Source organism: Anolis carolinensis, chromosome 1, assembly GCF_035594765.1.
Source record: "Anolis carolinensis isolate JA03-04 chromosome 1, rAnoCar3.1.pri, whole genome shotgun sequence".
NCBI lineage: Eukaryota > Metazoa > Chordata > Lepidosauria > Squamata > Dactyloidae > Anolis > Anolis carolinensis.
The window spans coordinates 324,592,389-324,620,123 of NC_085841.1; the positions used below are offsets into that span (position 1 = coordinate 324,592,389).

The 27,735-nt window shown below is 41.2% G+C and overlaps 1 protein-coding gene across 19 annotated transcripts in view; it reads left to right on the forward strand.

Annotated features, from left to right (window-relative positions):
* Nucleotides 1–1,216: 1,216 nt before the first annotated feature.
* Nucleotides 1,217–27,735, forward strand: part of npas3 (neuronal PAS domain protein 3) — an 835,855-nt gene continuing 809,336 nt past the window's right edge. For 2 of the 19 annotated variants that reach the window (XM_062967581.1, XM_062967597.1), the window contains exon 1: nucleotides 1,798–1,968. In XM_062967581.1, coding sequence (XP_062823651.1) covers nucleotides 1,938–1,968 — 31 coding nt within the window. In that variant the 5' untranslated portion in view covers nucleotides 1,798–1,937. Of the gene's footprint in view, nucleotides 1,969–6,231; nucleotides 8,851–27,735 lie in introns of those variants that run through there. The other 17 variants (XM_062967638.1, XM_062967574.1, XM_062967595.1 and 14 more) reach the window with 13 other exon arrangements.

The window sequence follows — 27,735 nt, forward strand, 5'->3', positions numbered from 1 at the left end:
TAGCCAGATTTTGTTCTCTCATCTCTTCAGGAGTCTACCGTATACTGTATTCCATGCTGCTGTGGACAAGTCTGCATAGGGACCATCAAACGCAGCATTGCCCAAACACGAATCAAGGAACGTGAAAAGCACTTCAGACTAACTCAGTCTGTGAAGTCAGCCATAGCAGAGCACTTGATGGACCAACCTGGACACAGCATATTATTTGAGAACACAGAAATGCTGGACCACTCTAACAACCAGCATGTCAGGCTACACAGAGAAGCCGTTGAAATCCACCAGCATGTGGACAATTTCAACAGAAAGGAGGAAACCATGAAAATGAACAAAATCTGGCTACCAGTATTTTAAAAACTCTAAAATCAGGACAGTAAATAAAGAACAACACTCTGAAAACAGGTAAATTCCAGATAGGAAACAATCAGGGTTAACTAACACCTCCCATCAAAGGATTCCCCCAGGCAGGAAGCAGCCAGGCCTTGAATCTGCAAGGGTTTTCAATGCTAATCAAGGTGATCAATTGCAACATTCACACTTGCCTCCAACAGATAAAGAGTTTTTTCTCCCTGGACTTTCCACAGATATATAAGCCCCACTTGCCTAGATTCCCCAACAGACCTCACAACCCCTGAGGATGTCTGCCATAGATGCGGGCGAAGCGTCAGGAGAGAATGCTTCTGGAACATAACCATACAGCCCGGAAAACTCACAGCAACCCAGCTTCCCCTCTTGTCTCTAAAAGGAAGGAAGCAAGGATGTGAAGGCTAGTTCCCAACAACTTGGGCTGCCGCGAGCCTCCTCCTCGGGGTTGTTGTATGTTTTCCGGGCGGTATGGCCATGTTCCAGAAGTATTCTCTCCTGACGTTTCGCCCTCATCTATGGCAGGCATCCTCAGAGAATGGCAGAGCCTCCTCCTCGTTTCCCTCCCTTCCTTCCTTTTACAGACAGCTTCTTCGCCTCTACCCCTCTCTCTCTCTCTGCCCAGAAAGAAAGAAAGGAAGGCTAGTTCCCAACAACTTGGGTTGCCACGAACCCCCTCTTCTTCTTCCTCCCTCCCTTCCTTTTGGAGACAGGACTTTCCCTTTTCCTGCCCCGTTTGGCTTTGACCCACCAATCTGTTTGACCCAACCCCCGTCCCTTTCCTTCCTTCCCTCCCTCCTTCCCCGAAAGTGAGAAATCCTCCAAGGCTGGGCGTCTTTGGGGGCGGAGTAGGAGGAGGGAGAGCGAGAGAGAGAGAGAGAAAGGGGGAAGGAAGGAAGTGGGGGGGGGAGAGCGGAGGCAACATTTGCTGCCCATCATTCCCACCGCCGCGCGAAAGTAGCGGCGCTCCCCGCTCAGATTCCTGGGCTGGAGAGAGAGAGAGAGAGAGAGAGACTGAGAGAGAGAGAGGGAAGAGACCCAGAGGTTCCCCATCTCTTCTCTCCTGCTTGCTTGTTTCCCTTCCCAGTTTGTCCCCCTCTCCCCCGAACCCCCCGACACGTCGCGTGTTGGCAAATCGCTGCTCGCTCCCTCTCAGGCGGCACTCACTTCGGCGCCCCCTCCCTCCCTTCCCCCCTCCCGCACCCGGCCTGAGATCAAAGCTCCGCCGTGCCTCCCTCCCAGTGGCCGCCGCTCACTAATGGGATTGCAGCGCGCTCGGCTCTGCTGCTGCAGCCGCCGCCGGAGGAGGGAGAGCGAGGAGCCCACGCCGCGCCGCCTCTTCGCCCGCACTGCTCCTCCTCGCCGCCGCCGCCGCCACCGGGTCCCGCTCCTCTCCTGCCTCTCCTCCTCCTGCTGCTGCTGCCTCTGCCGCTGAGCCGCGGGGATGATCCGGATCTTCCCGGATTTCAGCGTGCAGGTGACTGCTGCGGCGGCGGGGGGCGGCGGAGGGGCAGCCGGCGGAGTGCCGTCCGGGCCCGGACTGGGCAGAACTGCCGCCGCCAACGGGAACCCGCCCAATGTCCAGGGCATCACTTCCTACCAACAACGGTGAGTTTACACGCGAGTAGCAAAGGGGTGTGAGTGCGTGTCTATCATATATATGTATGTGCAAAGATCATCACCGGTTGCCTCACTTGAAAAACAAAAAACAAAAAAAAAACTTCCTTCGTTGGGCAATGCAAACAACTCAATCAAAAGGATTTTTTTTTTTGCTGGTACTATAGACTATAGAAAAAAGCTAGGGACAGAAAGGTTCTCGGCTTGGATGGAGCTTGGAAAGCGAAGCTAGCAAAGGAGGAAAGTTTGGCTGCCACATAGTGTAGTCTGAACTGCATGATATAGTCAGTGTGGACCCACGTAATGCACTTTGAACTGTGTTATAGATATGTATAATGCAACTTGAATGTACACTTCGAACTGTCTTATATGGTCAGAGTAGAGCCATATAATGCACTTTGATCTGTATTATATGGTCAGTGTAGAGCCATAAAATGCAGTTTGAATATAGTCAGAGTAGACCCATATAATGCACTTTAAACTGTATTATATGGTCAGTGTAGACCCACATGATGCAGTTTCAATGTGGTCAGCATAGACTCATATAATGCACTTAGATCTGTATTATATGGTCAGCATAGATTCATATAATGCACTTTGAACTGTATTATATGGTCAGTGTAGAGCCATATAATGTTTGAATATAGTCAGAGTAGATCCATAGAATGCACTTCGAACTGTATTATATGGTCAGCATAGACTCATATAATGCACTTTGATCTGTATTATATGGTCAGTGTAGAGCCATATAATGCACGTTCAGTATGGTAGTGCAGACCCACATAATGCAGTGTGAACTGTATTCTGTGGCAGTGTGGATCCAGCCTCAGGTTCCCGCGGAACGCGCTCTTTTCTTCGCTCCAAAGTTTGGGATCCCCTTTGCTTCTCGAAGTAGGGGTTCCTCCGTGTCAATGCAAACCTCGCAGCCAGGAAGAAGTAGGACTGATCCCCCCGCGGGGATGGGTCGTTCGCTTTTCCCGCGGCACAAGATGCGCGTTTCCCCCCTGGGCGTTTCCCCCTCGCCGCCCGCCCCAACTTCCCTGACCCCGGTGCGAGCATGTCACCTGTTACCAGGGGGAAATCTAGCAGGAAATCCTCCGCGGGCTGAGCACTGAGCGGCATTCATCTCCCGGGCATTCTCATGCAAATTCCCCCAGCTTCCCAGACAGCTCCTTTAGGAAGGCAACCCCACCAAGCTGGATTAGGCAATAAGTCATAGCGAAGTTGAAAGACCTTCCTCACCTTTTCTGCCCCAGCTACTAATTCATGGACAGGTGCTGGTGCTGACACCATCTGTAATGCCATTCTTTTTATCAGATTCAAAAACAACAACAGCAAGGCTTTTCTTTGTGGTCCCAAAATCATAGGAAGATGGAAAGAACAAAAGTAGGCGACTGTTCCAAACTCTAAACTCTGCAAGGTTTAATTCTCACTCCTATCTTTTAGAAGTTGTTCCAACTACCCTGACTTACATTGACACATTAAATAGCATCTTGAAGGAGGAAAATCTGAAGGAGAGTGCAAAGACCATAAACAAATCAGCACTTGAAACTTAAAATTACTAACTCAATTAATTTGGCCCTGATTGCTTTTTCCTGCTTTGTGTCTCAGGTTTAATTCAGTAAGCTGCTGGGGACACTTTAGAGAAATATTGGACTTTTCCCTGAACTTTGGTGATGGTGTTTTAACAGTTTTGTTTCCAAAAAATGGGAGTTAGATGCTGAGATGTCTTGAGTCAGACTCTCCAAAGATTATCGAGCCTTCACACAGACACTGAGTGCTTGAAACTCAGGATCAGGTCATTTTTTCTTCATTCAAACAGGAAGTCTTTCTATAAAATAGGTGAAGTGTGGCTGTGATATAATGGATAGAGACAAAACTTTGTAGTGCTTCCCTTTCTTGGTATCCAGATGATTTTTCTCACACACAGAGGTCTATAAATGCAAGGGAAACTAACGTTTCCTTTAACTAGAAAGTACAGGGTAAGAACCCAAAGAGTTTTGCTTCTAAAGGGAGAAGTGAAGGATCAGAATAATAAGCAGATTAGCTTCAACTGTCTCTTGAAAACACACACTATGGGGAAATAATGTATGGCTTACCTGCTCAGTAGTTAGTATTACACCTAAATCCCATTGGATATTAAAAATTAAAAGAATAGTTTTGGGTTGCTGTGAGTTTTCCCGGCCGTATGGCCATGTTCCAGAAGCATTCACTCCTGAGGTTTCACCCACATCTATGGCAGGCATCCTCAGAGGTTGTGAGGTCTGTTGAAAACTAAGCAAGTGAGGTTTGTATATCTGTGGAAGGTCCAGGGTGGGAGAAAGAATTCTGTTTGAGAAAAGTGTGAATGCTGCAATTAATCATCTTGTTTAGCACTGAAAAGCCTTGCAGCTTCAAAGCCTGGCTGCTTCATACCTGGGGGAGTCCTTTGTTGGGAGGTGTTAGCTGGCCACAGATGTGGGCAAAACGTCAGGAGAGAATTCTTCTGGAACATGGTCATACAGCCCAAAATTCACAGCAACCCAGTGATTCCAGCCATGTAAGTCTTCAACAAAACAAAAATAATAGTTATTTGGAAATTGTCAACATATTGGAAATTTAGCATGTGTACACTATCCTGTGTCCCCATAAGGCTACCCATAACTTCCATGGAGTACAAGGAAGATTGGATATATACACCTGTTTAATTTTAGTTAGCAGTTTCTTACAGTGATTTCTGTGCCTCCAATTTTGTGCCCCTTTCCATACATTCACTGTTGTCAATAAATTAAAAACCTTCAGCCCATGATATTGGTGGTCATTGATCAATAAAGTAAAATATGTATATAATGTTCATGAGATTAAAAGCCAAGTGATGTTCCTCTTCTTAAACCTTCCTTGTGATTTTCTTCAAATATTTGAAAGTGAGTCTGGGGTGGGGGGCATGACTCTGACTTCCATGCTCAGGGCAAAACCCAGATGACACCTGTTCAAGTTATTCTTTTGAGTCGTGTGAGGAATGGGTTGGGTATATAGGGTGCCGCTTTAAACTAACCCTTTTGTATTCAGTTATCATGAGTGTGTGTCCCTTTTCAAACTGTGGCTGTCACTCCTTGTGAGGGTATTTCCTTCTCTCTGCCGAGCTTGAATGCTGCCATGCAAAGGAGCGACTCTTTAAATCAGAATTGAATCAGAAAGCGATGGGGAGAGAGAGACAAGAGGCTGCTCCCTTGCTCGGGCTGCCAGCTCCTCGGGTCGCCCTTTTCTGCTCTTCGGAGCCCCGGGGATTGGAGGCAGGTCAACCTCCGGCCTCAAGTGGCAGAGATCATCTTTTGGGGGTCACTGAGTGCGCCCTGCAGCCAAACATTCTGGCACTTTGCAAAACTTTTTTTTTTCTAATGCAAGTTATTCGCACACCTTCTCCCGCGTAGAGCTGTTGGCTTCCCTGGGAAGTTTCTCAAACTCCGGCTTGGGCATCTTTCCTTTTGGAGAGGCAGGCTGGATCTACACTGCGAAATAAGGCAGTTTGGTTTGTGTTATATGGTCAATGTCGACCCACATCATGCTGTTCAAACTGCATGACACACACTGACCGGTTCAACTGCATTCTTTGGCAGTGTAGATCCAGCCGCAGATTCAAATGCTCTTGTACTCCGGCAAAGGGTTGCTGTGAGTTTTCCGGGCTGTATGGCCATGTTCCAGAAGTATTCTTTCCTGACGTTTCGCCCACATCTATGGCAGGCATCCTCAGAGGCTGTGAGGTATACTGGAAACTAGGAATGTAGGGTTTATATATCTGTGAAAGGTCCAGGGTGAGAGAAAGAACTCTTGCCTGTTAATGTTGCTATTAATCACTTTGATTAGCATTGAAAAGCCTTGCAGCTTCAAGGCCTGGCTGATTCCTGCCCGGGGGACTCTTTTGTTGGGAGGTGTTAGCTGGCCCTGATTGCTTCCTGTCTGGAATTCACCTGTTTTCAGTGTGTTGTTCTTTATTTATTGTCCTGATTTTACAGTTTTTTAAAATACTGGTAGCGAGATTTTGTTCATTTTCATGGTTTTCTTCCTCCCAACAAAGGATTCCCCCAGGCAGGAATCAGCTAGGCCTTGAAGCTGCAAGGCTTTTCAGCGCTAATCAAGGTGATTAATTGCAGCATTCACACTTTTCTCCAACAGACAAGAGTTCTTTCTCTGATTCTGGACCTTCCACAGGTATATAAACCTCCCTTGTTTAGTTTTCAACAAACCTCCCAACCTCTGAGGATGCCTGCCATAGATGTGGGCGAAAAGTCAGGAGGGAATGGGTCTGGAACATGGCCATACAGCCCGGAAAACTCACAGCAACCCAGCGATTCCGGCCATGAAAGCCTTCGACAGCACATTAATAGGCCAAGTTTGACAAAAGTCTAATCACAGAACAGGCTTAAAGGTGGATAAACTGGCCTTTAAAAAATAAATTCAAGCGACACCCTATGATCTTGGTAAACTCATCCCTCTTCTTCCCAGCCCGAGTTCATAGGTGTCTTAATTGATTTATGGAAGGGGCACGACGCTTTTGACCAACCAGAGGGACGGTTCTGCCAGGAGAAATACGGTATTAGTGCTGCGCGCCGCCGCCGCCTGCCTTTGGCCCCGCTTTTCCTGCGCCGTCCCTCGTCCACTCGGTGCTATACGGTACTTGGACGGCGGGCAAGAGCCAGACGCATGTGCAGCCCGGGCGGTGTGTGTGTGTGTGTGTTTCTGTATGTGTTAGTGTCCCTCCCTCCAGCATCCCCACGCGGGGCACCGGCTTGTGTACACAAAAGACGCGCACGTAGGGAGAGGAGGCATCCGCACACAACTGGCACTGCTGGGCTGTGTATAATACATTCACGCACACATATCTATATATATCAATCCTGGGCAAACTTGGGCCCTCCAGGGGTTTTGGACTTCAACTCCCACCATTCCTCACAGCCTCAGGCCCAAGTTTGCTCAGGTCTGATATATACACATGGCTCGCATTTCCTCACACGTGTGCTGCATTATGCCGTGAAGGCCTAATAATGGCTCGTCAGGATGGGCTTCTTGCATTCGCACTGACCATTTAGTGCGGTTTCACACCGGTCTTGAAGAAAGTGGAGCCAGAATGGTGATGGAACAAAGCACTGAGGCACCTTAAAAGGTTTTGCTTTGGGCAGTCTCAAGCGAGCTTCGAACTGGATTTCTAGGGTCAAGTGTAGATGGGGAGTCAGTCCTTCTCTGGCTGAAGAAAGTGGCTTCACAGCAAACCTTAGAAGCAGAATGATGGCACAAAGCACAGAGGCACATGGAGCCCCCGGTGGCGCAGTGGATTAAAGCCTTGTGCCGGCAGGACTGATGACTTGAAGGTCGGGTTGCTGACCTGAAGGTTGGCAGTTCGAACCCAACTCGGGTAGAGTGTCAGCTCCTGCTCCATGTAGGGAACATGAGAGAAGCTTCCCACAAGGATGGTGAAAACATCAAAACATCCGGGTACCCCCCCCCCCCCCGCAACGTCCTTGCAGACGGCCAATTCTCTCACACCAGAAGCGACTTGCAGTTCCTCAAGTCGCTCTTGACACACACACACTCACAAAAGCAAAAAAAAAAAAGAAAAAAAGAGGAACATTAAAGGGTTTTGATTTGGGTGGAACATTAAAGGGTTTTGATTTGGGTGGAGGCCGTATGAAGCGAGCTTCGAACTGCGTTTCAAGGTTCAGTGTTGATGGGGGCAGAGTTGTGTGTGTGGGGATAGGGGTTCACCCCCCCCCCCGATTTTTTCAGTTTTTTTTTAAACCCGGTTTTCTCATGAATTTTAAATGGTTAACTAAATTCCCATGAGTGTCCACTGAAGTTTTTCTGTCTTGAGTGTCCACTGAAGTTTATCTGTCTTGTGTGTGCACTGAAGTTTATCGATGGAGCCTAATTTCTAAATTATTTTGCGTTATGGAACTGCTCTTCATGGTCCTGGATTGGGGGGGGGGGGGGGGTCCTTCTCTGGCTGAAGAAAGTGGTTTCCTAGCAAACCTTGGAAGCCAGAATGATGATGGCACAAAGCACCGAGGCACATTGAAGGGTTTTGCTTTGGGTGGCGGCAATCTGAAGCGAGCTTCGAACTGCGTTTCAAGGGTCAGTGTAGATGGGGCTGGTGGAGAGAGAGCGAGCGAGAGCGAGGGAGAGAGAGGGAAAGGGAAGTCTGCGAAGCTGCAACTGAGTGGCGTTGTTGCGCCGGCTGTGGCGGCGTTGGCGGCGGGGCTCCTTCTCTGCCTCGTCCCTCGAGCGCCTCAGCGAGTCGAGAGCGGCTGGAGCCGAGGACGAGGCGGGGAAAATGCCCAGGAAGGCTCCCATGCGGTTGCCGCTTTGCCCGGAGAGCCTGGGCTTCCCGGCCGGGCCGAGAGGGGCTCGCCTCCGCGCCGCTTGAGCGCCCACCCGCCCTCCCGCCCGGGGCTCTGCTCTTGGGCCACCTGCCTGGCCATGCCATGCTCCGCGCCCGCTTTGCCGCTCGGTATGCCTCCGGAGGCTGCAGCAACGGACCCCGCGCTGCTCTCTCCTCTCTCCTCTCGGGCTTCCTCTCCTTCTCCGCCGCCGCCACCAGCAGCAACAGCAGCAGCAGCAGCAGCAGCTTTGAAACAGGCAGAGCAGCAACCTGCGCCAAGGAAGGAGCGGTAGAGAGAGCCCGCAATGCCTTGGCCTCCGTCCTCCTTCCTCGTTCCCCCCGCCGCCTGCCGCCTCGCTTCAAGCAGGGCCGCTAGACACAACACCGCCACGCAGGAGGGGGAAAAGTAAAGGAGAGAGAGAGAGAGGGAAGGGGAGAGAGGGAGAGAGAGAGGAAAAAAAGCCCAGGAAGATGGCGCCCACCAAGCCAAGCTTCCAGCAGGATCCTTCCAGGCGAGAACGGTAACACTTTCTCTTTCGCGTCGGAAGGAAAGGAAGGAAGGCAGGAGGAGCGGGACGCCGCCGGAGTGGGCGCTCGGGGTCTTTGGTGGTTTGGCTTCAGTGCTGAGAAAAAGGGGGAAGGAGGGAGGGAGGAAGGGAAGAAAGAAAGGGGGAAGCAGGCGAGGGCTACCCCCGCCGCCTCGAGAAACCCCACTCGCGGAGGCTTCTCCGGAGAGATGAGGCTGGGCAAGTGGGTCCCTGGGCGGGAGCAGCTTCCTTCCTTCCCTCCCGCGAGCACCCACTTGCCCAGCCTCGGCTAACAGCAGCAGCACCTCCCCACGTTACGGGCGGAAAGGGGCGGGAGAAAAGGGGTGGAATGAGGCGGAATTCCCGCGAGGCAACTTTTCGGCTCCACTAAACACGGGTGCGGGGGGAGGGTCGTGGGGTTTGTCGGCGCGGGACCAGGCTGTGTGGGTCTTTGCGTGTGTTGAGACGTTCGCCAGGCCTCGTGGAAGGGCCGGCTTGGGTTGGTGCAACTAGGCCAAAAAAAACTCCAGAGAAAGGATTGGGTGGGGGTGTGTGTGGGGGTCGTCCTCTTCCTCGTCAAGTTTTGTTCTGCTTCCCTTCCTCTGCTTCCCGCTTGTTTTGGGGAAGCTTCGAGAGGACTTCCAAGCAATGGGCGGTTCTAAAAAGTTATTTATTGCCCTCAGCAGAGAGAGAGAGAGATGCTGCTGGGAGATGAAGAGGCAGGAGTCGGCTGGCAATTGGTCCTCAACTCTCTCCCTTATGGCATGATTTCCTTCCTCTCCCGCCATGGCTACTTTTATTTTCTTTCCTGAAGTAAACCTTTGTTGAGGGAGCCAGCCTCTCACTGAAAGTAAGGGACACTTGTGGAAGGATCACGGGAAATAGCCAGGGAGCAAATGGGGACTGGGCTGTGACAGGTTTGCCCAGCAAATCAGCTGCAGCCTTTCTGCTGGAGATGTTAACTTTGGGTCACTAAGCTAGGCATGGGCAAACTTTGGCCCTCCAGGTGTTTTGGACTTCAACTCCCACCATTCCTAACAGCCTCAGGCCCTTTCCTTTTCCCCCTCAACCGCTTAGGAATGGTGGGAGTTGAAGTCCAAAACACCTGGAGGGCCCAAGTTTGCCTATGCCTGTACTAAGCTGAAGTCCTTGTGGGTCCTGCTGTGAGAGAGCTACTTTCTGGTTCATTAAACACCAGTTTTCCTAGAAAGGGGCTTTGTTGCTAATTCTGAGACAGAGTTAAGTTCTGCAGGAGAGGCAGGAAGACAGAAATGGGTAAAATTTCAAGGAGGAAGGCATAAAGAATTGGGAATGGCAGGAGAGGCTTTGATTAGGAAATGGTGACAACCTGTCCTTGCAAGAACAGGCAGCTCCCACAATTTCTCCCATAAACCACACATTACAAAGTTTAAAAGTTCACCTCATGTTTCCAAAGGACCACTTCAGTTCCATCTGAATGAACATCATAGGCCTAAGACTAAGAGTATATAACTCTTTTACTTCTGCTAGCACAGCCAGTTGCTCAGAGTTGCTCAGAGGTGCATCCCAGCTATGATATGGTATGATGTGATATGAAAACTATTTTCTCAGCATCTTCTCAATACTGTCCATATAAAGTGAAGCCCTGTGTTGCCCGTCAGCTTATTGGAGTAATGTGAATAATTCCAGTTGTTGCTTTATACTGGTCGTAATGCAACATTTTGTTTTTAAATAGATTTCAATCAGGATATCAAAGAAAATAATAAATATAAACCTGTTGTGAATAAATAACTATCTGAGGTGTAATTTGTGTATCAGATGAATTGAAGTATTTGGATTTGAGATTTCATTTTCAAAACAGGTCTAAATCCAGATAATTCGCTTTTGTTCATGCTGTAATTTGTATTTTGTTCATAAGAGAAAGTCTTGCATTTTGTACCTGTAGCTGCATTTTGATACGTCACTGGTGGAAATACATAATATTGATGTAATTTCAGGAAAGCAGAGGTTTAACATTCCTTTACTTCTCCTTTAGCCATGAACATTCAGTGTTTTCCCTCTAGTGACTGTAAAAACACTTATTAGAGAAATATAATGTTTTTAGCAGCATCCTGCTTTCCTGCACATTTGGGGAGGGGGGAGCCAATACATAAATAAGCAGTATGTGTTCCTTTCCCCAGCTGAACCAGAGAGTTCTTTTTTTCTTCTTTATGAGTCTGGTACTATATTGGTAATAAGTATATTTACTGGGACAGCTTCAGTAATCTCTCTAGCAGAGGCATATTTGTGTGCCATTTTTGGAATTTTTCTGAGATAGGAATCTGGAAGATAGAATTAATTTCTAGGCGAAACTTCATAGCTGTGCATGAGTGCTTTCTTTATCACCTGTCTCCATTTGGCATTCGAAGAAGGTAAATCAAAGTGTGCGATTTGTTATTCTGCTCCACTTGAGAGCTGTACTAAATAACACTTGGTCTGAAATTCTGATTGAAGTTGTAGGAGGATATACTGTATTTAATTTAATGCCCTTTAATAGCATATTCTTGTTCAGCTCTGATGCTGTCATCTTAAAGGTTGGATCAGAGTAATTTTATCCTGTAGGAAGTGGAATGAGTAATAATTTTGGAGAAGGGGAAAGAAGCCTAAATTCGTGAAACCCCGATAACCAAAGCTTGGCCTAGTGTCCAGATAGATGATTGTTTTATGCCCTGCAGCTAAGCCTGTTGCTACTGTGTGTGAAACTCCAACCGTTTTATGATTAAATGGTACATGGATTGTTTTGTGGGAGCTCAGTTCAAGACATATCATGTCAGATTATTGTTTCTTAACACAAATGCCTAGAAGAATGGAATTATAATTAAATATGCGATTCATTTTCTCTCTCTTAACACAGTCCATACTTTACTTAAGCCTTTAATACAACAGCTCAAGTCCACTTTCACAACTTCTTTTTATTTATTTCTGGTTAATATTAGAAGTATTGCATACAATGCTAAATAGATTATGTGGAGTTTTATTTAATGCAGCAAGACTTACATCTGAGCAAATGTGCAGGGGTTGGATTGTGTATACTTCCGAAATAAGTAGGACTGCTTGCACAAGTGCTACTTAAACTTCATTTCAGTACTTACAGGAAAAATGCCATAGAAATGAACAGAACATTAGAAAGCATGGTTGCTACACACTAACAATTAAGAAATTGTTGTGTAAAAATCACACATAAAACCTTCACAAATATCAACATAGTGTGCTAGAGATTTTCTTTTTTTTTTTAGGTAATAATTTAAAAAGAGTTTACTCGAGTTCAACTTGGTGCATTTTATTGACAATGTTACAAGGTAGCAAGTTCTTTAAAAATGTCTCGGTTTTGCCAGTTTTGTCATTGCCTCCAGGGAAATAAAGGATGTAGTTCTGTATATGCTTTAACCAGGAGTAAGTATGTACAGAGTTTTGTGCAGATGTGCAGAGGATTTAACTTTAAATAGATACAAGCCTAATGCTATGATATGCCAGAGTTATTCATAATTCACATCACTGTGTTACTGTTGTGAAGTGTAAAAAAGGTGCCTTCATTTTTTTATGTATTTCTTCCTACAGTATATACTTAAACACAGCAGTGATAAATGATGATATGCATTGTCTAACACTTGCTTTTATATAAATAGCTCCAGAAGATTGCTTAAATGATAATCGAAAATATGAAATAGGGTGGCCTTCATATCACAAGGCCAAGGGTCTACAAATGGAAAAACTGAAATAATGAAATATTTCCAAGGCAACAGACTGTCAACAAGAACAGTAATGCATGGGCATATCATAGAGGTACCAGAGAGGATATTAGATCTTATAGCTCTAGACCTAGGAGTTATAATGACCATTATTAAATAGAGTCTCCCATATTACCACAATATTTCTGATTCCAGATTTATGGATTAGTAGTTGTTGTTTACATTTTGAAAAATTCTCTTCCTATATAATTCATACTGATTTGAATCATACATTATGTCATGTTTCTATGAAGGTATTGATCAATTTACAGTAAGCATTTTAAGCTGCTAATGAGTTTGTATCTTTAAAAAATGTTCCTTTCCATAGTCCAAGGTACTGTAACATAAAGTTGCAGCTACATAGTATGTCTCAGCTATAACAATGAAAAACAAGTGTCTGGATTTAATCTTGATTGCCACAATAATTCTAGTAGTTAACATCTATTCCCATAAGCAAGTTGCTTGCCAGATCTCACACTAACAGTATTGAGAGGTATTTTTGTGTGAAATAGTGACAAAGTTGACATATTTATTATATGCATTTTCTTCTGAGGGTACTCTAGTCTTGTGTTTACTCTTCAGAAATCTGTTGTTTTACTTTGTTTCTAAATTATAAAACTATGTCATTTTAGATGTAGCCGTTGTTGGAACATAATTTTGCAAGCAAATTACCACAACCTGAATGCAATATATTATCAGTGTCTTACCAGAAAAAAATATAAGGGGTAGTTGCAGAGCCTATGCCATACATAGTTATAAAACTTACATATTGAGTAAGGGAAGGTTATGCTGAAATATTAGGATTATTCTGGAATTTTATGTAGAGATTTGACAGTGTTGACTATATTCTCAGTTCGACAGAGCTTAGTATTGATGGCCTTTTTTAGTAGAAATTTTACAGGATGCAATATTATGTTATGCATATTACTGTTTTGATTACCTTTTATCAGGTACTGTTTTAGCAATTGCTGAGTTCTTTGATGAAACAATTATTTTTGTTTTATTTTGTGATGTGTCTTAGTGATAACATCTTTTCCAAGCATTGTCTTTATTCTTAATTTTTAAATGATGAAGTATGTGATGTTTTATAAGGATCACAAAAGTTACCTTTTTATAATCCATTTCAAAGCATGTGTTTCTGGAAGTGAATGCCATCAAATTGCAAAGACCTCATTGGCAGAATTCATTAGCACAAGTGTACTACGTTTCAGAATTATAGTTTTTAATTTAAAAGAAAACTCACATTTTAACACATGCTTGTTCATCACATTTATTTAAGCCTTTCTAAAAGACATTCGGCTATAGATGCGAAGATGGAAATATATTTAGAATGAACTATTTGTAAATACTTCAGCCTACTTTCTTTAGGAGAATTTTGTAATTCTGTTTGTTTTTCCTCTAAATTTCTCTCAAGTTATAACAAAGTGTTTGCAATATTGTTGATATATTATTTGTGCAATTCATCTACAGGAGGGTTACATAGTAAGAGTGTCATAGTTGCTGTGGTCACATAGTATCAGATGTGACCACAGCATTGTTTTGTGGCTAGCAGGATCGGTAATTTCACCATATACAAAATGCCTGTGAAATGAATAGATCTCCAGTGTCCTTTATTTTAACAGGACTTTGAGTGCAAGTATTCATTAATAATTTATTATATGCTTGTGTATTACTCTGAATGATATTACACCGAAAGATGCCCTATACTGGGAATAGTATCATTTTAAAGCTTGAAAAATACATATCCTTGTACCGGGAATATAAACACAAGTTATGTTTTTTTCTAAAGAAAAAACAGAATTCACTGTTCACATTAAAAAAGAAGAAACTGCTTCCCATATACTAACATTAAATTTTATAAGCTCTCGAGTCTTTCTTTTTGCACACGGCCAACTTCAAACCTTTTTTGCTGTTGCCACTGTATATATGTTTGCATTTTTGTACTAAGAAAACTCTGGAAACATTTTATACTGGTCGTTTATTTAAGGACATTTAGACAGATATAATTCTGCTATGTAAGGATATTCACATTTATCCGAGTTTTGCAGGAAACCAAACTTCTGTGATGCTGAATGAATGGCAGTATACAATGAAACTTCTATTTCATTTATTTGAACAGATGATCAGAGGTGCCCACAATGCTTTCAGAGCTAAATCAAGGTTTCTGATTTTTCTTTTGTACAAAAATGATAGGGTCATTTACATAGTGGGAACTTCAAACTGATTTAAGTATATTGATCACTGAGTTGCCACCAATCAGTGAAAGTTTGGTGTGCATTCTGAATTCTGTTTAGTGGGAAAAAATGATCATGCCATGAAATCTTGTCACAAGTGATGCCCTGAAAGTGAAATTTGGGAAGAGGTGATAATTATCTTTGAGCTCTTTTTCTTGTTTTTGTTCCTATGCAGTTTCATGGTGTTTTCTCAGCTCTCTATATAATTTCCTTCCAGTTTGCCCTTGATGACTCATTTGGGGGTACTTGTAAACCATAGGTTAGTGATTTGAGAATTGTGTTTCAACCTTGGACTTGTATGCTTCCCTTTTCCTTCTTCCCCAATATAGCTGCAAGGAGAAGAACCTAACTGTTATATTCTGATTTGGTTGCTTATTACACTGAAGCTGCAGTTACTTGTTAGTGTTTGGGGCAAGGATGAGCAGCTGCAATTGGTCCAAGAAACATCTTCCTCCTCCTGGGACATTCTGAGGAGCTGCTCAGACCCTAGTGCCAGAATACAAAAACAAAAAAAATCTGGACGTGGTGAGACGTTGCTTAAAAACCAAGATTTTTTAAAGAAGACTTTAAAAGCAAGTGTAATGGTTTTAGGAGCAGTCAGGAGAGGCAGCCCACCTTTTTGCAGTTTTTTGGGGGGTGGGAGGGAGGGAGGGAGGGAGGGAGGGACAGATCAAGAGTAGTCCAGGGAGTCTTGAGAAGTCAAACAATTTTGAAAGCCACTTGCCATTTTAAGGTTGCATTTTGCCTATCTCCTTTAGGGAGAGGAGCCAAGGTTGTAAACTGGTTTAAAGTTGGGTAATTTCGTTATTTAACGCTAATTTCATTTTTTCAGATTTATGCATTATGAATTACTATGGTTAGTAGATCTGTTACCATTACTGTGGTTGCATGTGTGCCAGAGGGTGGATAGATGAACAAGAATCACAAAAGCCCGGAAGCAGAAGCATGTAATGCTAAACCACAGCTAGTAAGCATTGTGGGCAGAGTGGGCCATTAATCCCAGGACACATATTCATGCCTCGCACATAATATTTTTGAACATCTGTGGATTTTTAAACACTTACTGTACGATAAGTCATTCCTCGTGTATTTGTTGGACAAGAGAAGGGGTCTTGAAATACTTAACATACATAGAGGATCATGGTTCTAGTTAAAACTAAGAAAGGAGCATGGTTCTTTTTCCTTTGTAAGCTTAAGGTGTGTGTGTGTGTATGTGTGTGCATACATTATTATTTTATTTCTTACCAGTTTCTCCGTGTGGCTCGAGAAGGGTTATAGCATAATTAAAACACATAAACATTGTAAAAATTCTATAAATATACATATATCTATAAAATGCATTTATATAAAATACATATTAAAGTACACAGAACAGTGATTAAATACAAGACACAAGTTTAAAATCCATACTTCAAACTGATTGAATAGGCCTGCTGGAAGAGATAGATGGTTTCCAAATTCTGACAGTTGATCTAGCTGTTGTAGCTCTTCTGGCAAGTCGTTCCAAAGTCTCAACCCACAAACCCTTGTGCAAATTCAATATTATTTGATGATGACAGAGAAAATTAGAAAAGGCAACTAGAATACTGTTCAAAACAACAGGTATTTTGAGATGCTTGATCAAACTGAAAGGCAGCTTTGTGTAGAAAGTGTGATACGTCTTGGTATTGCTAACTTACTTTTGAAGACACAAGGGAAGGGAGTGTTAATTGGGGACAATCAGCGATGGACACAGGGTGAGGTCCAGACAGTGGCATGAGCTCATGCTGTTCTCTCTTTTACCCTTATGCCCCCTACACAGAAAGCTCTTTGACCTTAGCCCATCTAGCTTTAATTAGAAGTCCCAGTTATATGTTGTTTTAGCCTGATGAGATGAGAGTAGCCAGAGAGACTCCCTATTCATAGCTCCATATTCAGAAATTGTATTATTTCAGCCTTCCATTAAATTCTGTTACTGATCCGAAAGTGGCCATTCCTGGACCAAAGAACTTCAGTGAAAGGCTCCACTGTGGATTGTGGAATTATGAATTAACAAATTCTAATACTTCCCGTTTGAATTTAAATACTGGATTTGCATTCTAGTTCAGGTGTTCACCGATGTTGCAAGGATTTCAAAGTTATCTTTGTCAGCTGTCTGAATGATAACTGAATATTTTTATGAATATTTAGACTTCAATGTAATTGTTACATGTTCCATTTTTTTGTAATTTTAGCTATATTTTTCTTTCTACATTCATAATATTCTAGTTACCAGAAAATAATATTTCATGGTTCTTTGCAAGTGCAAACTTCCAGCTAATAAACGGAAACATCATAAAGATTGTTTAAAAATCCCCCACTTCCTTGTTTTTGCTATTGAAATTATTACTGAGACTCTCAGAACAGGGTTCCTCATTCCTGTTGTACACAAACAGGAAATTGAATGAAATGAGGGTATTTCAGGAAAACTGAATTACGTGTTGAACTTAGCAGTGGCCCAAAAAATGTTGTAAGGAGTCTCACTGACTCGTAGTTGTTACATATATTGGCTATATCACATAGAAGGAATTCCATGTTAGGTGAATTTACTAAGTGCATCCTGGATCAAGGACTTGCTATATCATTATTTAAGTATTTTGGTACCTTGTGTACCCTTATCATTGCTCTGATGGATTCTTGATGGACGTGAAGAGTTACGTTATCTTTTAAATTAAGTAAAACAAACCAGTTGCAATTATTTTTGTGTGAACATAGAGTTAGAGTGGTGTAGTGGTTTGAGTGCTGGCATAGGACTCTTGGAGACCAGGCTTCATATCCTTAGTCAGATATGGAAATCCCTTGGGCAAGTCATACATTCTCAGTCTTGCAGGAAACCTCCTCTGAATAAACCTTGTCAAAGAAAACCAGTTATAGTATTGCCAGAAGTAGAAGTTGACTTGAAGGCACATTAAGAACAACAATGTCTCGATGTTTGCCAATTATGCTTTCATGTGTTGTAGTCTTACAATCCTCTGCTCATGTGCAACAGGAGTTAATGCATAGAGAGGTCTTTAGTTTCAGCCATACGTTTACTCAGAAGAAAGTCTACAGAGCAGAAAAGTACAACCACAAATATATTGTGCTTCTGTGTTCTTTTTATCATTTTGTATTTTGTTTGAAATCTCGACCCCCCCCCCCCCAAAAAAAAATGTGTTGACAACAAGAATATACCAGGTCTAAACATGTCTATCCTATGTTGATTGTGTCAATTCCCCCCAGGACTTGGGTTGGTCAGAGGTCAAAGCCAAGTAGAAATTATTTTCAAGCTTGAGTCTGTCCTCCTTTAACAATGCTTTCAGTGGGCTCAATTGAATTCTAGCTAAATTCCTGTCTGTTTTTGCTCCAGAAGCCTTTTTTGTTTGTTTTGCAAAGGATTTTGCTGTGTGCTTCCTTTTGGCCAAGTTTAAATATAATGACTCGGAGGCATCTTACTTATTTTTGCCTTAGTAAGAGATTGCCTCCTTGTATTTGCCTTTTCCATAAGCCTGAGTGATGAAATGGAGGTAGTTAGATGTGCAAAACCCCAAATAGATAGTTTTTTAGTAAATAGGAATATACTGGTACAAAAAAGAGCAGATCTGTTATTAGAAGCTGTGGAAAATAATCCAAGTCTCCTCTGCAACTGTGGCATAGCTTTTACTATATAGTCCTTTGGGATTCTTTCATGTTATATCAGGGTTAAAAACAACAATATATACATTTTCAGTTCTTTTTTTACTATTGTAATTGTAGTGTATTTTATTAACTTGTATTTCAAAAACATGTCAAGAACCTCCCTTGTCCCCAGTGTTTAATATAATTGTAGGCTAGTAATTTTGAATAGGGCTGTTTGAGATGTTCTGTTTTGGGATGCTCCCCGTTGTGTTTTCAGGGAGATTCAGGAGATTTGGGAGGGGGGTTCGGGTTCATAATTTGGAACCCTGAGTTCCGTTTTAGTTTTGGTAAGATTTGGTCCATTGGTGCCAATCGGGGAACTTGCAAGGGTCGTCTTTCCGTCATTTTTCTGGCTCTCAAGATGAAACTTGCCACACTTGTAGAACATATCCACAAATGCAAACCTGCCAAGTTTCAAATTATTTTGCTAATCCACTGATTTTGGGAATTTTTAAAGTTTTTGCCAATAACATGTAGACCCTGGAATTCCTTCACAGTGACAGAACAGGGGTAGAAAGTAAGTCCTGCCAAGTCGCAGAGAGATCTGCTCATCCACCGATTGTTTTTTTTTTTGGGGGGGGGGGGGGCAGAATCAAATTTAAACACCTTGGTCAAATCACACTTTCTCAGCCTGAGAGGCTTGAAGTTTTTTTCTGGCTATCAGGATGAAACTTTCAATACTTGTAGGCTACATTTACTATTGCAAGCCTGCCAAGTTTCTAATCATTTTGCTAATCCACTAAATTTTGGGAATTTTTTGAAGTTTTTACCAATAACATTTATAAAACCCTCAAGAGGGATTCCTGTGATTTGAAGTCCAAACCAGTGTGCACGACAAGAGGGGAGAATGGACAGAACCAGGCCTGTGATTGTCTGGGAAACATGATGCAGCAAGTGTGGCTGTGTTCTTCGCTCAGACCCATCACTCCCACCACAGATAAGTTGCTGCTTGTGCTTGCAAAACAAACAAATGGTCAAAATACTAATGTGAAAAATAAGTCTGAATCAAGGAATCTTTCCAAAATCTTTCCAAAATTTTTAGCCAAAAGACTAGATGGTCAGTTTTTTGTTCTGGGAAGGCTCCGAAGGGGTCCTTTCAGGTCCATTTCTGGCAGCTTAGCTGCTGGATCTCTGAAATTATCTGAAATCCAAATCGACACACACACACACACACACACACACATTTAGAGATATCTTGGAGATAGAACACAAGTCTAAGCACAAAATTTACCTGTATTCTTATCAAATAACCTGGAATTAAGTTGATCTAATATGTTTAACATGTACATCAAACCATCAGAAAACAAATGCATCACTATCTCAGCCACCCATGTGGATAGTTTTGGATTTTGGATCTCAGATTTCTGGATAAGGGGTGCTCAATCTGTATTATAAAAAGTAGGCACAGGAAACCATTCTGCAAACCATTTTAAAATTTTGCTGCCACAGATGTGTGATAATAGTCTCAACAGCATTTAGCAGAATGATGAGGACCAGTGCTAAGTGTATGGCCTCATATATGTACAAAGGGTGGACCCCACATTGGATATAATTTGTTGTTGAAGTCTACACCTTCTACAGAAGCTTTGAAATTTTTGCAACCCAGGGAGGTTTAGGCTCTTCTGAGATCCTATTTCACCCCAGTGTTGGCCAAATTACATTGACCAACTAGCAAGTGACAAGTTTTTTCCCATTTACATCACATCTGATACATTGCCTACATGAATTATGCCTACAAATAATAATAATAAACACAGCAGTCTCTGAAAAAGAGAGGACCAGTCTATTGAAGATTTTACTGAAGTCATAGAATTGTGGTTTTTATAAAGTTGTATTTTGGTATAAATTCAGATGGATAGGGTTTTTGTAGCTCAAATAGCTGGCAATGGTTAATATGATTTAGAGAGCAAACAATGTAGCATTGACATTGTGCTCTATAAACTAAGGGTTTTTGTTGCTTCGTTTCCCACCCTGGCTTATTCATGCCTCTTGAGCTTTTGAATCTTGCTTGGATTAAAGTTCACTTTACTTATGCACTAGTTTAAATGATATAGTTTGTTGTAGAATTACGCTTTTCAGATTGTATGCCACTTGGGCATAACTGTATAATTTGCTAAGTTTTGGAATAAAAGTCTTCTTTCCACAAGTAAAGAATAGATGTGCAGTATTTTAGAGAAATACAAAATACCCAATCACTTGTAGGTAATAGTCTTTATAGGTCAAGGTGGAGGTCAGTAGAAAGGGCTGAATGACTGAATCTTTACAATGTTGGCTGTAGGATAAAAAAGACTTTCACAGAGTGTGTTGTTTATCCCTTAACCTTCATAATAGCACAAAGTGGCTGATCCTATTTGTGAAAGGTGTCACTGGATACAGATTCACCGTTATGCTTCAATTCTGTATAAACTTCTGGTTCACAGAGAAATCCGGAAAACCTTCTTAATGAATCACTGCTTTATAGGAAATACAGATTATTGGAAACCTGTAAAAATTGCTAATACCTTATTTTTCATTCAACATCTTCAGTATTTTATAAAGCATGTATCTTTTTGGAGTAAAGATATATTATTCTTTTTTTTCCGCCTCTGCATTTTAGTTGCATAAATGAACAATTGTATTGAGATGCTATGATTTGAAGATTAAAAGGCTGTTGGAAGTCTTAATTAACAGGATGTTAACTTTAATCTGAAAATTTCCTGTTGTGTGGTTAGTACTTTGGAGAAACATTTTTTGTTAGTAAGAGTTATATATGCACTGAAGATTATCTAATTTGTTTGGCATTTCAAAATTTAAAAGAATTAAATGAATAGAAAAATTCATGACATCTGAAGTAAGAATAACACGGTTTAAAATAAGAAGAATAGATACCTTGTTTTAGCATAGTGCTTTATCCTTTTATAGATAATTACTTGCCTATATACTTCCCATGTTAAAATTGGTTTCTGTAACCCAGAGCTTCATGAGAGTTTAGGTGTACATGTGTGTAATGGCCTCCCCATTTAGTGTCATGAATATCCTAAACATTTTTTGCAATTACAAACAAAATGAAGTACACAGAAAAATGATATTCTATGCTCCCACTTCTGGGACAATAAGCTGTGTTGGATTTTGCCTCAGAGAACAGACAAAAGACCATCCTCTGTGTGTGTGTGTGTGTGGGGGGGGGCAGTTGACCTTCCTATCACATTGGATAATTTGAGCACTTGCCTGAGGAAGGAGTGGATGTAGAAGCAGACTTCTTGCTAACCAGAATTGCAACAATCATGGCTTTGTTGCAAGGTTCATTCTATCCCATTGAAATGAGAATCAGATAATGTTTTTAAACTTTGAAAAAACATGGTACCTTTACAGAAATAATACTCATTCCCCCTGTACTGTACTTTCCTCCTGCGAGCATGATCCAGCAGGATTTTGAACGGCATACCTCTTTCACTCTTACATTTCCTTGTTATTTATTAAATTCATCACTATTAGGTAAGGCCAGTGATAGTCAATTCCACCGAAAGGCCAAAATTCAGCAAAGAACTTCATTGTGTGGAAATTTAGTGATTTCAGTGACTTTATTTTCCTTAATAAATAGTATGAGGTGGTGACTAGCCTTATCAAGTTATGTCAGTGCACTAGTTTAAATGGTAGCAACAGCTCTTTTTCTTCTGCTGTTTTACACAAATACTTTTGCAAAAGTGTGATCTGGCTCAACTGTTCCAGTTGTGATTTTAATTCTGCCAACATTAACTAGTTTTAGACTTTAGGATCCAGGTTGTCATGCCCAACATTGAATTCTATTTGTGAATTTATAGGATGGGAAAACTGGAAGCTTGGTATGTTTATTTTAAAATAAAACAATAGTAAAGACTGAGATTGTGTCCTAATACCACCAATATTTCTTGACTTTCCATTTTAGCCAGTGGTAGTCATGATCAGAGAGAGTAAACCAGATGCTGCCACAATGCCACTGCAAAGACATCTTTCCTTCATGTACTACTTGTAGGCTGCTTAGAACATACCTGACTAAAAGAGTTCTGGCCTTTTTGTATTTGTAACTGGTCATGTTGGTGAGGGCACCCCAGATTTAATCTGGCCACAACCCAATTATTACTCCCAAAAAGAGAAGACCTGTTGAATCAGTGGGGACTTGAAGCAAATTGTACAGAGCTGTTTGAATTGCTTGCTGGCTCAGGATCCATACTGATAAACTAAATTTACTTTTTAATGAAAACCAAATGATGTTGTAGATCAAGTATGGGCAAATGTTTTTGCCTTGGGGCTGCATTGTAGCCCCAGCCAGGAGAGCCAGATCAGGAAGGAGGGGGCTGGGCACAGGTCATCCTCAGGCTATCCTCCCAGCATAAGGACAGGCTGCTCCCATCCTTATGCTGGGAGGAAGACGGGAAACGCGGCGATTGCCTCAATCCTCTTTCTCAACCTCTTCCCCCAATCCTCGGGCTGTCCTCTTGGCAGAATGCTGGGAGGAGGGTGTGACTGAGAGTGTTTTGGAGGACTCTCAGTTGCCTAGTGCCTTCCTTGAGCCATCCTCGCGGCATAAGGATGGGATCGCTCTCACCGTCCTTATGCCGAGAGGAGGGCGAGACACATGGTAGCTGAGAGTGCTCCAGGGAGCTCTCAGCCACTATGTGTTTTCCTCCCCCATCTTTTTGGCATAAGGATGTTGTGGACCACTGTGTCTTTATGCCAAGAGGACATGGAAAATGAGGAGGGCCTGAGTTAAGCGCCCAGAGCCTTAGTTTGCCCATGCCTGATGTAGATTGTCTGCACCGCATTGCCTTTCATTGGATGCCCATCAAAATATCTGGTTCAGTTAGTGCTGTGTAAGTTGTACCATATAATTCTGGACTGCAATTAATGTGTTTACAAGTATAGCTCAATTCTGTGATAACTGTTCCCTGCAGCCTAACTTCCATTTCCATCAAGGAAAATGGTCACTTCCCAAGAGCATTAATTCAGCTAATGGTTCCTAACCAATAGTGTTTGTCAAAAGAAAATGGCTAACTTATTTTTAACAAATAAGATGCTAACTTGACTTTTGTGATTAATACGGATGTGATAGTTTTACATTCTAGCAACTTTCCCCAGATTTGTTTTATTTCATTGCTAAAACGTGTTGCTGTTAGTTGCTTATTGTGTTCAGATAAGGAAATATGGAAAGAAAACAAATGTGTTCCTTTTTATTATTTACTGTCAAGATTGCAAACCTCTTGATACTAGTTATGGGAGAAACTTACAATGTATGGTGTAAATACAGTAAAATACACAGATAGAGAATAACAGTTCCCCTTGTGTTGATTAAAGTATATACTTATATATACTAGTATTCATAGAATTCAGTGTACTTCCACATAAACATGCATAGTTTTGGGATATTTAAATACATGCAGGTGTTTTATTGGAGGGGAGGGTTGGCAGATATTGTTGAGGAAAAGTAGGCTCATCATTTTTTGCAGGTTTTTATTGTTCTGTGTAAATGTAATTTGTTAATCCTGTGAAATTTGTCATAGATAAATTTGCTTGGATTATCTTGTCACTACCGTATCTGCATTCTTTTGTTCATTGCTTATTCATAATTTAACAGTCTGGCAGTGAGCCTTTTTGGGATGCTCACAAAAGATATATGACCTCTACCAGCTGCTACTCTAACCTGCAGAATGCACAGCAAGACATTAGAAATGTGAGGATTCCTCTACTGATTAAAGTGCTCTTCATTTAAACAGTCTGTTCATAAGAATCTCAGGAATTTCTGTGAATAGTTCTTTCCTTCTGTCTTTGTTTCTTTCTCTTTCTTTCTTTCCTGCACAATTAGTTTTAACTTCATCCTAAAGTGAGTGAAAGAGAGCCTATAATTTTCATCTTACATTTGTTGGTGGCTTGGTTTTTTTTAGACAGGAATTACAAAAATGAAAATTAGTGAAGTATAATTGCTTATAAATCGAAACATGAACAAATCCCCTCTGTTATCATTTTAAGTCTACATTTTCATACAAAGACGTCCTTTGACGTCTAATGTTATTGTATGCTGGTTCTACAAAGATGCTTTCTGATTCAACTCTGCTATCAGCCAGGCACTTTCATTTTGTACTGTGTGAATGAAGACATAACGTAATATTTAAGGTGTATTAATACTTTAGATTTTAATTGTCTTGATTTAGTTGAGCATTTAAGAAACCCTCATATTTAACTCCTCCTTCCTATGCACCTCCTGCCTCCTGCACTTTATCAGTACATCAGTTTGTGAGTAATGGCTTGTTCATTCCCCTCTCCTTTGGATTTACTTATCATCAATTCAATTCATTACTTAGGTTCCTCTCCAGCACTTTTTGTTTGTTTGTTTGTTTTATTCAGGCCAGCATTGAGAATTGTACAATACTGCTTTTGCTTCTTTTACATGAATCCTTTAAAACAAAGTGCTCAGTGTATTCTCTAACAAATGTACTGCATTTTCCAATTGTATTTTTTGTGTCAAGAGTAACATTTCTAAAGTGTTATTTCTGAACATCTTTTTAGAAAAATAAAGTGCATATATCCTAGATATGCTTGTATGTGGAAAACAGTTTAGCGTTGAAGTGCATGTTGCTGTTCAGTTCACACGGTACAAGCCTAACCATATTTACACAGAAATAAGTTACATTGAATTCACTGGTGTTTACCTCAGAGTAATTGTGTTTACAGTGGCAGCCATTGGAAATGGTCTTATCAGATCAGAGACTTTATCTGTCTTTAGTCCCACGTTATCTACTGTGTTTAGAATAACGTGAGGTTTTTCATACTACTTGCAGTAAAGTTCTTTAGTTCTAATTGGAGCTACCATAGATCAAACCTGGCATTTTTGAAAAGAGCATACATTTTACCATTAAGCTGTGGATCTACTCTTTGAACCTATTACTTTAAAACTATTAATTCATTTGGACCTTGCGTGTAAAGTATTTGGAGCATTGTAATGAAAAAGCGATACCCATATCCATGTTATCCATGTAAAACTGGAAACGGCTCCTTTGAGGAGAGCTGACCCTGTAAATATCTTACATTCTAATCTTTGCATTACATCACATTTACTTACATATTTATTATTTTCTAGCTGTGCCCGGCCACACTTTGCTGTGGTGAAGTGTGGTGGTATGGAAAATAAAATGTTGAGGAATTGGTGGTAGTTAGTATAAAATCCACACTGAACTGGTTTATATGGCAGTGTGGATTCAAGATAATCCAGTTCAAAGCAGATACTGTGGATTATCTGCCTTGGCATTCGGGGTTATATAGCTGTGTGTAAGGGTCTTGAGTCCACTGCTATATAATCCAGTTCAAATAAGATAATCTGTATTTTATAGGCAGTGTGGAAGAGACCTACGTTAACCCTTGACCATTGTGGCTGAGGCAGTTGCTAGGACACGAAGTGGGCTGGACCTAAAGGGGGCAGGGCCTACCCGTCTAATGCAGCCGGGGGGAAACAGCTCTTCCTCGCTCTCTGTAATTTGGACATTATTTTTCTAGGTTTATTTTTATTGAAATACATAGATTGGATGGCTATGTCTTTTGTTGCCAAATTTGGTGTGATTTGGTTTAGTGATTTTGTTTGCTCAATGGGAAAAACGCACATGTATGTATGTGTGTGTGTGTGTGTGTGTGTGTGTGTGTGTATATATATATATATATATATATATATATATATATATCGTGTTTTTATCCTATCACAGAAAGTGATGACTGTCCCTTTCTTTCTTGGACATTTTAAGCAAAAATAATATATCTACCAATAATATTATAATAGCACATTTGGTTTTCAAGAAATAAATTAGCAATAATGATCTTTAAGAGCCCCTTCTAACATTGTGAGTATATGATTTTGTTGCTTTGAGAAATGTACTTCAGTGAATTCTAACAAATTTTAGTGTTTAGTCAACCTTTACCCATATAGTGTAATGAATGAGTAGAAATTTGGAGGCAGTAATAGTGGAATAATCTACACTGTACTTTAGTTTCCCATTGATCTGGTGGATTAAAAGTATGAAGCGCTATTGTATTTTTGATCTATGGACTAGAATTAATTATCCTAATCTGAAGAAAGTTAGTTGAGCTTAAGTCACATTGATTCAGATTGGACTGAAGTGCAATTTAATTTTCTCTGAATTTGTGACCATACATTTTGGTTAGCATATGACACTGGAATAAATGGCTAAAGCAACTTTTTCATATGTTAAATGCTTGCTCACTTTCCTGATAGTGATTCATCCTCATGTTGCTTCTTAGGTGGTAGAGTTGGATTGCAAAAGTATTGCAAAGATTAATAATTGCAACACAATGCTTTGATGAGATATGAATTTAATACTTGCAAATCAGAAAGAAAATCTATCTTTTGATTTTATATCTGATTATGGCATTTTTATTAGAAGGCTGTCAAAAAAGATTTTTGAAAACCTTGTTTTAGTATCGAATAGTCCAGTGCTCTTTTTAATAATTACTTTCATCTCATTGTAGCAATGTGTTTGAAGGCACAGGTCAATAAGGATGATCGCATTCAGAATTTCCTGATCTGTGTAGTGGAACAAATTGAAAGCAAAGCCTGTATCAATCACCATGAAGGGAGGGTTAATTGTTAGTGCTTCTCAAGCCTCTGGACAGATAAACCAGTAATGAAATACTTATTGTTCTGATATGAGGATGCTAAAGGATGAAACAATTGGGGACAAGATAACAAAAATGTGCTTATATATAGAAGTGAAGCTGAAGTGAAAAAATGCATAGGCATAGTAGGAACTCTTTTGAAAGTCTTAATATTTCTATTAGTACAGCTTCTTGTAATAATTAAAGGGAATTGTATGTTCAAGAGAAAACAGAGGAAGAGATTAAAGAAAATGCAAGTTTGAAAGATATGCAAACAATCTATAATAATAGTTATTAATTACCCACTTTTCCCTATATAGTCAGAAGATTATGGAATTGATGCAATGCATTAAATATTTTCTGAATATATATTTGTTTTCTTTTTTCATATATTCAATATTTTAAGGTATTTAAAATATATATTTTAACAGAGCTGTATTTACTAAATCTAATACATTCTGTCATCTCCTGAAAGCTCTTTTTATTCAGTTGATGAGCACAGTAAAAGAATGATTAAAGACAGAAAAAGTGAGGTGGAGAACGAGTGCAGCAAAATAAATTATTACATTATAGTAAATATTTAACTATTTCCAGAAGGTGAACTTAAGATTTAA